Here is a 16,844-nt window from a genome sequence, read left to right as displayed (position 1 = left end):
TTGGGTGACAAATGGCGAAAATACAAGCCAAGACCAGAAGAAATCCAAAGGTGGCGGGGCACGTGTTAGGCGTCAGCCCGCACAAACGTCTCACATTCATATCTTATTTGCCCAAAATAAATCAGCGCACTCCTATTTTGGTAACGATACGCAGCTGTCCGAACCGGCGGCGACGGACAGACATCGATGACGGTCCCCTCCCCAAAACAGTCGAGGACACGCGTGTCATTCCTCGTGACCATGCGTCAAATGTGTTATCAATTTCTAGTTTGAGGGAGTCAGTATGTTGACAGGAAGGCGTCCAGCGTCCTTAGAAAAGAAAACGCGTTGTGCTAGCGTGCTTCGAATTATCTTTAACTATTTGTACGTCTGCCTTCATTCAATCCGGGGGACGTTATATCATCTGGATTTGACTTGGAAACTCTTAACGTTGTAAATGTAACATTTTCTGACTGGAAATAGATTTGTTTAAGAGAAAGGTAAACCTCACATCGTACGCCAGCCTTGTAAAATCTCCACGCGTAAGGCAAGAGTTTATTTATTTCCGCGTCTTTTCAGCTCAAAGTCTCGAGCTTCGAACGAATGACTGAAATGTGGAATGATGTGCTCATTAAACGTGCAAGTCTGTTTCCATTAAGTCAGAACCCCGGTGATGAAGAATGCTTTATTTTGCTATTTATGAAGAAATAAATGACACAATAGTAATCTTTGGACTCGAAAGAACTCCATGTAAGGACATTTTATCTCACGGAGAAGCAGATTAAAAGCATCTGGTGGTCAAGTCCACCAGACAGACGTTTTTCTCAAGGCGGTTGGTGGTTATTGAAACAAAAAATAATCCAAACAATTCTGTCATAACTTTGCAAATTTTGCCCAAATTTTCAACCTCGTTGTCGTCAAACCTTTTTTAATGTAGATCATGTATGTCTCTGTCTCTTAACTCAATCACTGACAGATGTGCAAAAATGTGTCCTCTCCCGTGCCAGGGTTTTCGTCATTCTCATCTCCCAGGACCCACAGAATATTGAGTTTTAGGTTTACGTAAACATTCAATGCAGCGTAAGAAACCCTCTTCTCTCATCACAAAAAAATAAGTGAAGAGTTAATTCCTAAGTTATATGGGTCTGGAGTTATCTTAGCTTGAAATGGGGGCGGATGTACCAAATACAATGCAATACATACATATTGGTTCATATAGCCCTTTAACAACAACTGAATCTGCAACACAGCACTAACATGGAAAAAAGGGAAATGCGACCCCCTTATGGAACGGAAAAAACATTGCCAGAGGCCATGGCCAGCGCTTTATCTACACCAAAGCATGAACAACCAAAACCTGAACAAATTTGGGTATGGTCTTATTTTCAATTCCCGAATAAATTCAGGAATAGCAGTGTGATGGGTTCAAAATGATCGTTTCCTCTGGTTCATGGCTCTTCACGGTATTAGAAGATGGTAGTAAAATCAGGAGGAACCAAGGTGTTGAACAAAAAAGATTATATTAATCTTTAGACAGCAGGGGCATTGTGTGGTCAGTTAAGGAGGGCCAGAGAGAAAGAGAGGGGGCATGTTGGGAGAGCTTTGCTAAAGATGGATCGGATGTGACGTCATGTAAAGGTGGGCAGGATGTGACATGTCAGGAAGTCCAAGAAAAACAAAAAGATGCAAAGTGAAATAGAAAAGATGTTAAAAAATGTTCGTATAGAGAATTGCCTTAACACAGTGAATGAGTTAAAAAATGATGAAATTGATGAAAACTACCGTACTTTCCGGTGTATAAGGTGCACCGGAGTATAAGGCTCACCCCCAATGAATGGTGTATTTTCAAACTTTTTCCACATATAAAGCGCACTGCACTATAACACGCACCAATGCCGCACCATAAATAAATGAAAAAGGATTTCCAAATATCACATTACAATACATAAGATTTTTCCAAAAATAAGGGACACCACATTTTAAGGTACTACAGTAGAGGTTGAGGTTATGCACAACTTCTTCTGGGGGGTGGTGGGGGGGGGGCGTAACAGAGTCAGTGGCTCAATATGACTTCACATATAAGGTGCACCTGTGTATAAGGCGCAGGGTCATCTTGAGAAGAAAACAAAGGCTTTTGAGTGCGCCTTATACACCACGAAATACAGTAAACACGGGAATGCCGGTTCTGCCCTACCCTTTCATTAATCACGAATGATAACCTGACAACATGATCGGGTGTCCACTTTAGTAACCGCTCACCCTGAAAGGGTTAACAAAAACATATTTTCACATTAAACCTGTCAACAAACGCAAGCACGGGACTAGTGGAGTTATGAATCATAGCGATATTGAGTGATCTCCATGCACGTGTCCCTCACACATGTCAAAAAGGTGTCCCGGAGCAGTCCAGACAGGACGTCTGCTCCCTAACTGGAAAGCACTGCGAGTCCCGGCATTAAGTGTTCTGTCTTTGCAATGACAGACGACTCATAAAACAGCATCCAGCGGCGTGCGTTACTCAAGTTCTTTTCAGAAAGTGCCGCTTTCAGGCAGTGCACGCCCAATTCATGTGCCCGACGACACCGGGCGCATGCCACCGGAGCGATAATTTCATGATTTTTTACGGACGCAATAACGACTCGACGCGCTTTTTGGGGGGTTTATTTTCTGCGTCGTAAAAACAGAGGGAGTTTGGTTATAAAAGTCAACTTTTGGTAAACATGACAGAAAGAGTCCAGAGCGGAGGTCTGTCGAGAAACACGGACTGTAGAGTAATAATCCCATGATATAGGGTGTCAAAGTCATTTTTTGTTCGGGTTTTTTTTTCTCTCGGGGTGCCAATAAAGCGCTGGTCAGACCTCTAGCAATATTTTTCCCTTCCACGAGGGGGCAGCATTTGCATTTTGTTCATGTTCGTGCTTTGTTACAGCTTCAGCTGTTGTTAAACAACAGCTGAAGCTGTAACAAAGCATATAGTGCACTATATAAATCAGAATGTATGTATTGACAGCCGTCCCCCATTTAGAGCTCCGATAACTCCAGACCCATATAATTTAGGAATTTACTTTTTATTTTATGAAAAAAGAGAGTCTTAGCTTTCTTATGCCGAATTGAATGTTCATGTTGTCTTAAAACTCAATATTCTGTGGATTCTGGAATTTGAGTGACAATAACAAAAACCCTGGCACTGGAGTGGCCACATTTTTGCACATCATCTGGCAGTGAATGAGTTAATGAATAACTAGTTTTCGAATTTAAAGTCAAGAATAATAACTGTTATTGTGGTTTACATGGGACAATGTGACATTTTGGTTCGGACTTTAGCAAACATCATGGAATTTCATATGCTTGATTTGGTTGCACGGGCCGAATAAAATGATGTGACTGGCCAGATTTGGCCCCCGGGCCTTGACTTTGATACCAGTGATGTAGTGTCTCGCAGCCAATGGAGTAATTTTGTGCACAATTTTGTCCGGCTGCTTTTCGAGCGTGTATGGCCCGTCTTGAACTTGTGGATGCTTCTGGCAGCCAAAAAAGAATAACCAAGGCAGTCCATATATGGAGGAACGTTACCCGAATCCCCCACATTACATCATCACTGGCATAACAACACGTATGTTGTAATTCAAGTGATATAATCGAAAGGCTGCCATTACTTATATCTCACATGGCCGTTCTTTCATTCCGCCTCGGTGTAAATCTTGAGGATATATCTATATTTTTAAGACTTTTGGAATGATGTAGAGTGCGCATAAAAGGGGATAAGGCCAACAAAAAGCTCAAAATGGCGTGCAACCGTTTTGAATTCGCCCATGGGTAAAATGGCAGGTAATGCGAAAGTAAACAATCAATCGGTGCAACGGTTACTTTTTCTCAGAAACTAAGATGCCTCAAGATTACGCTTTTGCTTTTACTCACTTCAGAAATAAGTTTGTTGCATTGTTCAGTAAACTGGCAGATAAAAAATGTTTTATTAGGAATGACCCAATCCCAGAAGGCGGCGTGCGAGGCGTGCTCGCTCTCACATTGTTGGTTCTGGTTCAGTTTGGTGTCATCAATCCATCAAATGTCGTCCCAGAACTTTTCGGGCTTTCCTCTGCACTTAAAATTCCAGCAAAGTTTTCCAGTTGCTATTTGGTTAGGAGTGATTTGCATCTTTTTGGTGTGGAATCTGTCATTTTCCTTCACTTTTGGAGGTTCTTGCTCATATCATGAACGAGTGAAACACTTTTCTTTGGGCTTTATGTCTGTGTAAGATCTCAGTCGTACAGGAGTGGTCCATCGATGAAAATGTTTCTTCAGTCGTCATCTGTACTTCTTTGAAGGTGTCGGACGTTTCGCTCGTCATCCGAAAAGCTTCGTCAGCGAACTAAAATTTTGCTAGTTGCTCAGGCCCTATATACAGTGATACCTCAGCTAAGAAACTTAATTGGTTCCCAGAAACTGTGTGGAATGCGAAAAGTTCGTCTGCCAAACATTTATTTCCCAGAAGAAACAATTAAAGATGAGAAGAATCTGTTCCCAGGTCCCCATAAAACAAGTTTTGACTAAATAAGCCTTAAAACTAAACAAAATATACCCATTTTATGTATAATAAATGTGTTATTATATTGTAATTAATGTAATAAACAGTACAGTATAATAAAGTTGCTTTATTTACCTTTGTGATGGTTGTTGATGTAGTGTCCCCTCGATGATATTCGACTGAAGTTGCCGTGCTTTCTCGGCGATGATACCCTCACTCGCACTGTTCCCTGTGAGCTGCTTTTCATTAATACAAATCACCAGGAGTTTTTCAACCTCTTCTATTGCCTGAGACCATTGCTTAGACAACACAGAAACACCCTTAGCCACACGTAGCAATGGTCGACTTAGCATACTGGTGCTAGGACGCTAAGTCACACAAACGCATACCTCGTTCATGTTTTTCAATGATCTCTTTATTCTGCTCGACCATAATTTTCTTTTATGTCCTCTTCATCTTAACACTAGCCTGTGGTGGGGTCTTTTACGGTCCCATAACAGCAAAATTACTCCACATGATAACAAACCACGTCTGCACTCAGAGAGGGGGTGTGGAAACTAGTCTGCCAGCCACCGTGGCGCTCTGTGGTTTGGTTCGTCCGCCGAAAAATAGTTTATATGCCAAGATTATATTCTCGCAAATTTAATGTTCGTAAGGCGAAAAGTTCATGAGCTAAAGCGTTCGTAAGCCTAGGTATCACTGTATATATCTCTAATTTTCTATGGGCTCCCCGTTTGACTTATTACACAAGCCGAGTCTTGACTTTCCGGGACCAAATATGATCCCCATCTCAAATCGCCCATTCTCCTATTCCATATTGTGTTTGCGAAGCAGCGTCTTGACAACATTTGCAAGGGTCCGCTTCGGGGTTAATCCCCTGACTCATGTTTTTCAGGCCCCGAAGCGTCAATCTCGGTGTTCTTGGAGGCCGACTCTCAGTCCAGCTGTAATGGAGTCACATCACAGCGGCTCGTTTCCAAAGCTTGGCAGTAAAAAAGAGCCATCAAAGTACAAAACACACACATGAGTTCCATCCAGTAAGAGTTCCAGCATCTCTGATAAACCCCAACTGGCTCTTTGCCGTCCCCAGATTTCACCCCTGGAAAGCAAAACCAAATGTTCTGCGGGGACAGAACATTTTGGACGTGAGACATCTTTGTGGAATGATTCATCTGCTCCTCACTTTTCTAACCTGGCAGCTACAATCCGTCTTGCTACATGTCAATATCAGTAAGGAACGCTTCAATCTTTTAGCAGCCACTTGTATGATCCGATCATTTCGGCTGATAATGTACAGCTTTGATTGGCAGGGCGCTGCAAACGACGCACCATAAAAATGATATGGCTCGACGAGTGCCTCTCGCAATGCCAATCCAAACTGAACATTTTATGATACCTCATCACAATCCGTATGTAGCATTGATGTCCCATTGCGGCCATGTGTCTAATTGCATTGAATTACTGAGATGCAACGTGTTCATTCGCATCTGCAGCTGACGCAAAGGCAATACATCATTTTGGTCGGGATCCACAGAAAACAGAGCCACCATTGTAAATGGAAACGGGTCATGGCCATAATGGGTTTAAATGAGTCGCTATAGCTCATTCTAAAACCAGACGTTTTTTTATCAAGATGGGCCAACGATGCGGCTTTACATCTGTCTTTAATGGTTGATTCTGTTTCACGCTTTCATGGCTGCAAAACGTTACAAAACAGTCCTAAAACAAGCTGTCTGCGCCTAGCCCCAGGGTGTATTCCCATCTCTCGCCCAAGAACAGGTTCCAGCCCAGATCTTTATGAGGACAAATGGTGGAGAAATTTTAGATTTGATTTGCTTTTTTTCCTGCGAGCAGATTGTCAGGACCAAGATTAACCCTTTCAGACCTGACCAATCAAAGAATAGTCAGAACATTCTGATTTTTGGGATTTGAGATGTTAATTAACCCTTGTATCAAAATCCACACATTTTTCTGCTCTATCATGTTGTTTACAAAATATTTTTGTATCACATTTGATACAATATGCGCTTTTGGCAACTTTTTTTCTGCAACTTGACGGATATCAAAGTAATCTAGAAAGCCACTATGTGGCTCGAGCAACCACCGCGATACCTAGTGAGGATAAAGCGGTCCTGAAAATGCTGATTATTGTGGACATATTCAAAATGTGTTTGAAGGTGGAATTTCAGTGATTAATGAGATCAATTCAGTCTTCAAAATAGTGTGTGTATTAACTTGGAATGTAAAAAAATAGGTTATTTAATAAATATGTATTCTTTCAACGAAGAAAACTGTTAGCTTCAAAAATGACTTAGTGTTTTGATGTTATTCTCACTGTAACTTCCCCAAAATTAGCAATGATTTTCCGGAAAACCCCAAAAGCATTAAACACTGGGAGCAACCATGTTGGAAATGACCAAAACAAAACTTGAGCTTCCTGAAGAGGCATGATCATGCACCAAACGGTAGAATACATGTATCAGATCACAAACAAAGTAGTTTTTATGAAATAATTCATCATGTATGTCTAATAGAGGTGTCGGAAACCCGCGTATCAAATATGATACAAATGGCATTTTAGGGTTAAGAAAAAAACAAATATTTAAAACCGAGCACGATACTTCCGCCTCACACAGTGTTCGAGCGTGACAACCATCGTCCTCATCTGCACCTTCAAAATTCACCAGGTCACCTTCTGGCCCAAAACTCCACCTTCTTCACATGCAAGAGAGGAAAATTGCCGCCGGTGTGAGATATTGCAGTAAGGAGGCCCACTGTGTGAAAGAGGAGCGCTTACATTTCTCATACAGTAACCCCGGCAAACATTCACTCATCGGAGGATTAGCGTTGATTTGTCAAAGTCAGACTTGGCCCAGGAGAAAATCATCTGCTACCCCCAAAGTATTCCATTTTCGTCACGATCAACAAAACAAGATCGGACTGCAGAGTGCCGAGCACGTAACCGCCAAGGGCGAACAAGATGGTATCAAGATGACAACCAATGGATGAGCTTTATAAGTGAGGAATGTTGACGGACAGAAAATGACAAATAGCCATAATTTGTACCGCAGATCCGTTGGAGAGGCACGGTTCTCATGAAACAAAATGCTTCTTAAATCTTCCATGGCAAAGACTGTGTGCCCAAAACTGGATGTCCTCATGGGAATCTGAAATATGGGAATCTTAAAAATAATAGATTAAGAGTCTCAAATGTGTGAATACCTCTCACAGTATCGTAGTCGTTTTTAAGACAGAGTGGTTGATCTTGTTTCTACTTACAAAATGTTCTAGTTAAGAAAATTCTTTCAAAATGAATTAACTCATTCACTGCCAGCCAGTCCGTTGGCTACACTATTGTATATCGCTGGTGAAAATGGAAAATCTATTTGGAAAGTAAAACCAGTAAACATTTTAAGACACTCAAGATACTGTTTAGTCACTAACTTTTCTTTCAAGACCAACATGTCTGTCAAAATACAGATTTAATACCATCAGTCTGAACGCTACCTCTGACGCATGTTCCCATTGTGCACACTAATGATACAATATTTACAGCCCAACGTCAAGCCACCCCGCTCTCATCGGTTCCAAGATTCTTCTCTGGGCCGTGTGAAGTGGCATGCCTGCCTGAGATGTCTGTCATCCGCTGACGGTAAGAGAACTGATCAAAGGTCTCACCATCATTCACATGGCGCCCACTTTTTTTTACTTTGAGAAACACTTGACTTTTACCAGATGCCAGTGGGATTTGCTTGCAACACGTAGGAGTGTTCCCACCATGTGAGCGCATGCTTGGCCACCTGCTCACAGCCTTTTGTTACTGGGGAGCGCAAAAGTACTCACTGTTACTGCAGCTCTTATACTGAAAGTAAAATAGTGAAAGAAAGACTGACAGACTGTAAAGTAAAAGCTAAAAAAAAAGCGAGTTAGATTGGAACTGACGCCAATTGAAGTTGAAGACCAAGATTGCGTTGACGTTTATGCTAGCATGCTAACATCGCTAGCAAACAATGATTCTGGTGATTTTATAATCATTTTTAAAGCTTCATTAGATACATTTGCCATACATCTCAACATGCAAATCTGTTTTTCAAATGTAGGCCATCAATGAAATTCGTCGGCAAAAAAACAATAGATTACAAAAGATTTGATTTACTATAATTACAGTCATAAAGTTCCCAACTCACCACACTTACTCTGAGTCGAATATGTACGAGTAATTAACAGCTCCCGGCAATTGCCCCCGAGGCCCCAAAGCGTGAACAATGTGATGTCGAAAGACACCCCCTCCTCCGTTCAAGTATGTGTTTTTCTTTTTTAAAAGATTGCCCGCATATTGACGATGTTCTTACAAATGTATTTCAACACAGTCTTTTTCGTTATTTGTGACAATGAAATTCGAAATTCGTGAAGCACACAATGTTTTAAGGTTGCTTATATATTCCAAACTCACATAGGGAATTGAACCAATATAAGCCAAGTCCTCTTATTTTTTGCGTTTGCAAGACGCTTACTCAATAGTAGTGTTTTACATGATGGTTTGCATCTGAGTCTTTAAACAAAGAAAATAATGTTCAGCGTGTCAGCGCTCTAAAAACTGATGATCAAGCTCACAAGAAAGCACAGCGCTGCCCCTCCCTTGCTTACACGCGCCTGTATCCTGGCCCGACCGACTCTTCGGCGAGCACGCTGCGAGCAATGTTTTACGACCAAAACTCCAGTGTAGAGCTTCCCAACACCTGTACAATAAATCTTCCCTCTACACCAGGCATTACATAACCCCAAAGCACTTTGCTGAAACTAAACACACAAACTAAAGCAGAGGCCTGAACCAGGGGCAGCGAGGTCATGGGTCACTTCATTTTTTGTGTACTGCAACTATTTATGTGTACTGCAACCCTCCATCCATCCATCTTCTGCCACTTATCTGGGGTCGGGTCGCGGGGACAGCAGCTTCAGTAGGGAAGCCCAGACTTCCCTCTCCATTGCCACTTCCTGATAGATCTCGAGGCGTTTCCAAGCCAGCTGGTCTCACAGTCTCTCTTCAGCGTGTCCTGCGTCGTCCTCGGGGTCTTCCGCCAGTAGGGAGGCATCCAGGAGGCATCCTAATCAGGTGCCCGAGCCACCTCATCTGGCTACTCTCAATGCGGAGGAGAAGCGGCTCGACTCTGAGTCTTCTAGTTATTCTTCTCACCTTATCTCTCAGGGAAAGCCCGGACGCCCTATGGAGAAAACTCATTTCGGCTGAGTGTATCCGAGGTACTACAACTTATTCACTGCCAGACGATGTGGTAAAATGTGTCCACTCCAGTGCCAGGGTTTTTTCTCATTTTCACTCTTTTTGCAGGACGAACAGAATATTGAGTTTTAGGACTACATGAGTTTTAAGACTACATGAACATTCAATGCAGTGTAAGAAACCTTAGACTCCCTTCTTTCATCAGAAAAAAACAGTTAACACCTAAGTTACGCAGGTCTGGAGTTATCTGAGCTTGAAATGAGGGCAGATGTACAAAATACAATACAATAAATATTGGTTCATACAGCGCTTTAACAACAGCTGAAGCTGCAACAAAACGCTAACATGGACAATAGACAAATGCTGCCCCCTCGTGGAGAAGAAAACATTGCCATAGGTCTGACCAGGGCTTTATCGGCACCCCCCCGCCCCCGAAAAACCGAAACCTGATCAAATAAATTTGGGAATGGTGGTGAATGAGTTAAATGAGTGTATTATAGTAAACTTATGATATTCATTAATTAATATGACATTTTTAATGTATTGTAATGTCTTTAAAGTTAAATATAACTCAACTGTCCTTAAAAGAATGCACTGTATTGGCTTAATTCATTATTTCATAATATACATATAAAATAATATACATAAAAAGGGCAACGCAGAAATTGCAGTTTTGATTTTGGGAAAAAGGGATTCAACAAAAGGAAATGCACGACTTCAATTAAAGAAAATAAATCGTGATGAACATCTGATGACATCACAGATATTTTTTTCAGTATATAATGTGATGGTTTAAAAAAATAATCTGGACTAAATGACAAACAGGACATTTAGGTCAAATGAGCTGGAAATTTCCATTATGGGGAAACAACAAAAATAAAATCTCACTTGGTGTGTTTGTTGCTGGGACAGGCGACTTTTGGTGGAATCGGGAAACCTGATCTTGGTTTTTGGCCCACCGCAGCAGCCGGTTCTGCATAACGGGCATTTGTGGTGTTTGCAAGTAATTCCGGCCAGCTAAGTGTGTGGTCAAATGTTTGCCAACCCTCTTTCCAATATGAAAGTTGTTCAAAATCCTGCGGAAGCCTGGCTTTTTTCACTTCACTTCACTTCACTTCCCAAAGTAGCCTACTCACAAATAGAACACAGTTGAAATCAGTTCAGTTCAACTTCATTCTGGTTGATTGCTTCCATGGCTCTTTGAGTGTGATTACATTTGGCGACTATGACGAAATTCTGTACCAATAAATCAAGACAAATTAACAATTCGCTCAGTTTTATTGTACGTTTACATGAAAATATTGTTTTGTTTGTTTGTTTATTTCTTTCTTTTTAACTCAGAATCAAAAACACTTTAATTGTTTTCACTTTGAGTGCCCTTCAAAATGGAGAGAAGTGCTTTCGTCGCCTCGTTGTAAATGTTTCTTCAGCCGTCATCTGTACTTCTTTGAAAGGTGTCGGACGTTACGCTCCTCATCCGAAGAGCTTTGACAGCGAAATAAAGCTGGTAACTCTGGTAACCCCTATGTATATAGTATATCCCTAATGGACAGAGGGGGCAGTGCCAGATCTCTGCTCTGATAGGTCCCTGCCCTAAGGTTGGACTACTCCCTGAAACTAATCTGATTACTTCCTTTGTTCTGTCTGATTACCTCAATAATTCTATGCCTGGCTCTGATTGCCCCATTAGTCTCTGCTATCACCTTATTAGCATGACTAAGCCTATGTGGTAACGATCTAAGAAGTCTGTTGTAAGCATGGTTTACATTTAAATCTTAAACCACCAGATGTCAATTTAGTGATTTTTTTTCCGTTTTACAAAAATTGCTTCATTTACTCCCCTTTCAAACCATCTAGTTTCTTTAGCTAATACAGTAAAGTCTCGTTATATTGATATCGGATATATCGATAGTCCCGGTTATATCGATACTATTTCTATGCACGCACGGAGAAAATTACATGCAAACAGGGTCGGATATATCGATAGTCCCGGTTATATCGATATTTTTCGGACTCCCTTGAATATCGATATAACGAGACTTTACTGTATTTTAATCTCACTGTTGTCAAATGAGTGGTTGCTAGCTTTTAGGTGCAGATGTACTGCAGATTGAGGCTTGCTCGCATTGCGATGTTGATAAAGTCTTATACTGAGCATTTGACAGCCTTCAGGTGACGGCTGAAGAAATCTTTTCGTCGATTTACCATTCCATTAAAACTGAGAGCCTACACAGACGCGTCATTGCCTTGCTTATTTTGCAGTGAGAAAGTGGGCAAGAAAAAAAAAAACGGTGCTACGTTGGTGACGTGAACTCATAAAGTCATAACCTCATCCGCAGACTATGTGTTTCTAATCACCGGGAACACGGTTTGATGTTTTTCTTCTTTTGTTTTGCCTTTGGTTCCAATCTGCTGAGACGCCGAGCGAATTCCATAAAAACATGATGTTTTAGAAAATCCCCCTTTTGCAAAGCCAAGACTTGCAAACAGAGAGAGTCAGCAAGAGGATGACTTGGATGCAGCTTGGGAGCAGCACCCAAGATCTCCTCTTTCTTCATCATCCGTTATTTTATTTATTTTTTTGCTTGCAGTTATATGCTTGTAAAGACACACACAATTTTGGAATACCTGCTCATTGTGACCATAGGAGGCAGAAATTCCCTTGGCTGCTATAAAAACTTCTATTTTCTTGGAAAGACGCTCAACAAGTTTTTAGGGGTGTGCCTGTGGGAATTTCTGTCCATACATCGAGCGGAACGTTTGCTACATTGAATAGTCCCGTGATGGATATAATATTACAAAGCCAATTCCAATGAAGTTGGAATGGCATGTTAAACATAAAGAGGGTCAAGGTCGTGTTTATCACTGTCAAACATTCCCGTTTCTGTGAACAATATTCAGGAAATATTTGGGAAATGAGGACACTAATTGTCAGATTTTTTGTTGCCATTGTGTTTGATGTACAGCAGTCTTCATTTTTGTAGTATCTGCCCACAAAATTTCAATGGGAGACGGGTCTGGACTGCAGGCAGGCCAATTTGTCATGATTTTATTGATTTAAATTGGGGTGTCCAGGAAAAAGATGTTGCTTGGGTGGCAACATATGTTTCTCCAAAGCCATTGAGCATTCACGGCGCATTCACAGATCTGTACGTCACCTATGGCATTGGCACCAACAACCCTATACCATCACAGATGCAATACAATACAGCACAATACATCTTTATTTACAAAGCTCTTTTCACAACAGCTGTGAATGGTCCGGATGAATCTTTTCCTCTTTGGCCCAAAGGATGCGAGACGTCGACAGTTTACCAAAACTAATTAGAAAATGTGGACTCGTCAAACCACAGAACATTTTTCCACTTTGCATCAGTCCCATCTAAGATGAGCCCGGAGAAGCTGGCAGCGTTTCCTGGTGTTGTTGATGAACGGCTTTTGGAGTTTTAAGTTGCACTTGCGGATGTAGGGCCGGATCCTATTGACTGATATTGGTTTTCTTAAGTGTGCCTGATCCTTTGTGGTCTTATCATCTACGTGGGTTTTTGATGCAGTGCCGCTGGAGGGATGGAAGGTCATAGAGATTCAATGTTGGTTTTAGAGGTGCTGCTTACATGCAGTGAATTCTTCAAAATTCTCGGAACCTTTTGACGATATGGACTGCAGATGATCAGATCTCCAGCTTCCTTGCAATGCTGAGGTCCATTGTCCTTCAAACGGAATATTTTCCATGCAGTTGTTTACAAAGCAATGAATCTTGCCCGATCTTTGCTTGTGATCCGCAGAGCCATTCAGGGACGCCCCTCTGCTACCCACCCATGGCACCCACCTCCTCCCAGTTAGCCTGTCCAACAGTGGCCAGTTCCATAAAGGTGTTTGATGAGCATTACACTACTTTTTTTCCCCAGCTTTTTTTTGTAATATGTTGCAGATATAAAGTTATAAACCAAATACTATGTGCTAAAACACAATCCAGTTTATCAGGTTGGACATTAAATATATTGTCTTTGTAGTGTACGTTACAAAATATACCGTATTTTCCGGTGTGTAAGGCGCACCGGGGTATAATGCGCACCCCCAATGAATGGTGTATTTTAAAACGTTTTCCACTTATAAGGCGCACCGGAATATAGGGTGCACCTTCAACGAATGAAAATCAGTTTCTAAATATAATATATAAATATATCAAAGTTTTCCAAATACAGTAAAGTCTCGTTATATCGATATCGGATATATCGATAGTCCCGGTTATATCGATACTATTTCTATGCACGCACGGAGAAAATTACATGCAAACAGGGTCGGATATATCGATAGTCCCGGTTATATCGATATTTTTTCGGACTCCTTTGAAAAACGATATAACGAGACTTTACTGTATAGGGTGCACCACATTATAAGGCGCTACATTAGTGGCTGGGGTTACGCACTACTTCTTCTACAGGGGGAAATTGAGTCAGTGGCTGCTGACAGTAATTCCGAGATCTATTGTGGTTCAATATTACTTCAGATATAAGGCGCACCTGCAAGTTAGGCGAAGGGTCATCTTTGCAAGAAAATTAAGGCTTTTTGCTGCACCTTAAAGACCGGAAAATATGGTACAGTAGGATGACAATGATTTGCTGCTCATACTATTTCTATATTTTTCGTCATGTACTTCATTGGAACTGGATTTGTATTAATAAAACAACTTCTCGTGATCAGTATACAATGCTCAGGTACAAAAGTATACAAATCATAACAAATAGACTCAATCATGTCTCCAAGTGGCTACGTCCATTTTATAAAAATGGACCTCCACATGAAAATGTACGACGACAACGCTCCCTGAATCAGACATTGACTTAGTTTGATGAAAACAACGTTGGACTCTTTCAACTCCTTTTCACACGTGTTTTTCCACGACTTGCCAAATCGTAATTGTAATGATCATATTCATGTATTTTATATTCTTCACCACAAAATCATTAATTCCAACGAAATTGCACAACATTCAATGCTTTTGCTACATAGCGGATTAGCTTTCAAACGAATTGGTTGGCATTACAAAATGATTCACAAGATTCGGCAGCTGTGAACAATATTTTGTGCTCAATAAAGCGTATTTCATTACAAATGCAAATTTGTCTGGGAAATGAAATGAATAACTGAATGAACCTCATCATATTGAAAGAAAGAATTAAGTGACCGCAAATTATTGCTCAACATTTAGGAGTGATGGGGATGAATGAAATGGCAGGCATTGACACAAATCCCACAAATCAACAAAGAACTCCGTGATAAGATTGTGGCAGAATACGACATTCAAAACAACTTGTAGTGCAGTTCTCCCCCATTGCAAACCACAATAATAAACATCTTGACTCCAGTTAGCCATGAAAATGATTTGACTCAACTCAAATTGGACAAAATCAATTATGGCAGTACTTGTCACCAGTGGTGGGCGGTCAGGGCCTGCAAGGTCTTCTATGATGACTTAAAAATATCTGAATCATAGACTAATGTGAATTATATTTTGTCCATGATTTTTTATTAAATAATTCCAAATTGTCTTTAAGCTTGCTTTCATTGCTTTTCCCTTGTTTTGCTGCTTCCTGGTGTGTTTAGTATTATTAGCATTTAATCCAATCACATTTCCGCCATCATTTGTTACCAGGGTCAAAAATCTACCTGGACGCCTTCACAACAGTTCTGCAGGCCCTGGAGCCTAAAAATCATTGTCGATGAAACTGTTGCTTTAACCAATCAGAGTTCAAGTTGGCAACCCAAGGCCTGCTGGAAGGCGCTGGTCATGATTGGCTAGTCACTAGCCAATCATAGTATGACTAGCCGATAGTGAGAAGAGCATACTGGCTAGATCTAGCACACTATATCTGTAGCAAACAGTTGTGTATGTATCGACTTAATAGCTGTTTTGTCACCTTGTATTTATATGTGCTACAGTATAATTCTTGACATTCGTGTTTTTCTTTGAAATCATTTTAAATTAGTGGGAATATTTTCTGAAAAATCACTTCCGCTTTGGGGTCATGTCTGACCAGATGGCATGAAGGAATCAGAGATTTTAACCCTTTTCCTCTTTGTTCTTGACCAGAGTAGGGACAAAATTCAGAATTAAATGACTGAATTTCATCTGTTGTTATATGAGAGGCAATGGCTAACTATTTTTATTATTTATTTATTTATTTATCAGGGAACCATTTTCAATGTGGCTCGGATATCATTGCTTTGCACCAGTGTACCTAATGTTTTGACAGGCAGGTGAAAAAACGTTTTCTGTGGTCAAATTCTTAACACAATTCACCTGAACGTTAAAACGAGATTCACATCGATACAAATCAAGTACGTCCTTCTGTGCTGTTGTATCGTGGGCTTAACTCACACAGTCCGGGTATGAATCCATCATGTCGGCAGGGACTTCCAGCTGTGAGGCAGCTGCTTGCAAAAATATGGCCATCAGGTTGCAGTATCTTTGCAGAGACTCTGCAGGAGACACCTCTGGAACGAATCATCACTTGACTCTGGTATCAGAAACCCCAGCAGCAAGTCGCAGAAACAGTACACGAGATGCCTGGACGCAATTATATCAACATGTGAGACAATAAAGAAATACAACATTCTCCTACTTTTGAATGTGCCACCTGTAGGGATTCAAATATGAAATTTAACAGTCCCATGAACTCAACCTACCAACAATCTTGATGTGACCAAGAAAAGGTTGTCTTGATTCAGAAGCAATTTTATCAGTGGTGGACAGCCAAGGCCTGCAAAGCCTTCTCTGCTGGCCGAAAAATATCTGAATCACGTACTGATGTTATTTATAGTTTGTCCACGAATTTTTATTAAATAACTCCAAATTGTCTTTTAGTTTCCAGACGTTTGTTTTCATATTCAAGCATCAAGCCATCATTTCTTACCAGCGTGAGAAATCGCCCTGGACGCCTTCACCATCAATTCTGCAGGCCCCGTCGCATCAAATGCGTCGATCAAACTGTTGCTCTAACCAATCAGATTTAAAATTGGCAACCCAAAAGGGGTACCAACGCCTTCTTGAAGGCGCTGGTCAGTGTCAGAGTTTTTCCAAACTATGATTGGCTAGCC

The 16,844-nt window shown here is 41.0% G+C and overlaps 1 protein-coding gene and 1 long non-coding RNA gene across 6 annotated transcripts in view; one reads left to right on the top strand and one right to left on the bottom strand.

Moving 5' to 3' along the window:
* The window catches only part of LOC148886409 (sorting nexin-19-like), a 35,562-nt gene that overhangs the window by 10,099 nt on the left and 8,619 nt on the right, over positions 1 to 16,844 (bottom strand). For 4 of the 5 annotated variants that reach the window (XM_089017727.1, XM_089017729.1, XM_089017728.1 and 1 more), the window contains one exon: positions 14,170 to 16,314. In XM_089017727.1, the coding sequence (XP_088873853.1) occupies positions 16,200 to 16,314 (115 nt within the window). In that variant the 3' untranslated portion in view covers positions 14,170 to 16,199. Of the gene's footprint in view, positions 1 to 14,169; positions 16,315 to 16,844 lie in introns of those variants that run through there. The other variant, XR_016117947.1, reaches the window with a different exon arrangement.
* On the top strand, positions 346 to 5,714 carry LOC148886410 (uncharacterized). The gene is made up of 3 exons (XR_016117859.1): positions 346 to 479; positions 5,400 to 5,512; positions 5,595 to 5,714. It is a non-coding gene; the product is annotated as an uncharacterized LOC148886410 (long non-coding RNA).

The sequence above is a fragment of the Hippocampus bargibanti genome, linkage group LG16 (assembly GCF_051943395.1).
Source record: "Hippocampus bargibanti isolate YZ-2025 linkage group LG16, ASM5194339v1, whole genome shotgun sequence".
In the NCBI taxonomy this organism is placed as follows: domain Eukaryota; kingdom Metazoa; phylum Chordata; class Actinopteri; order Syngnathiformes; family Syngnathidae; genus Hippocampus; species Hippocampus bargibanti.
Note: the sequence above shows the minus strand (reverse complement) of the source record. Positions and strands in the feature narration are given on the sequence as shown.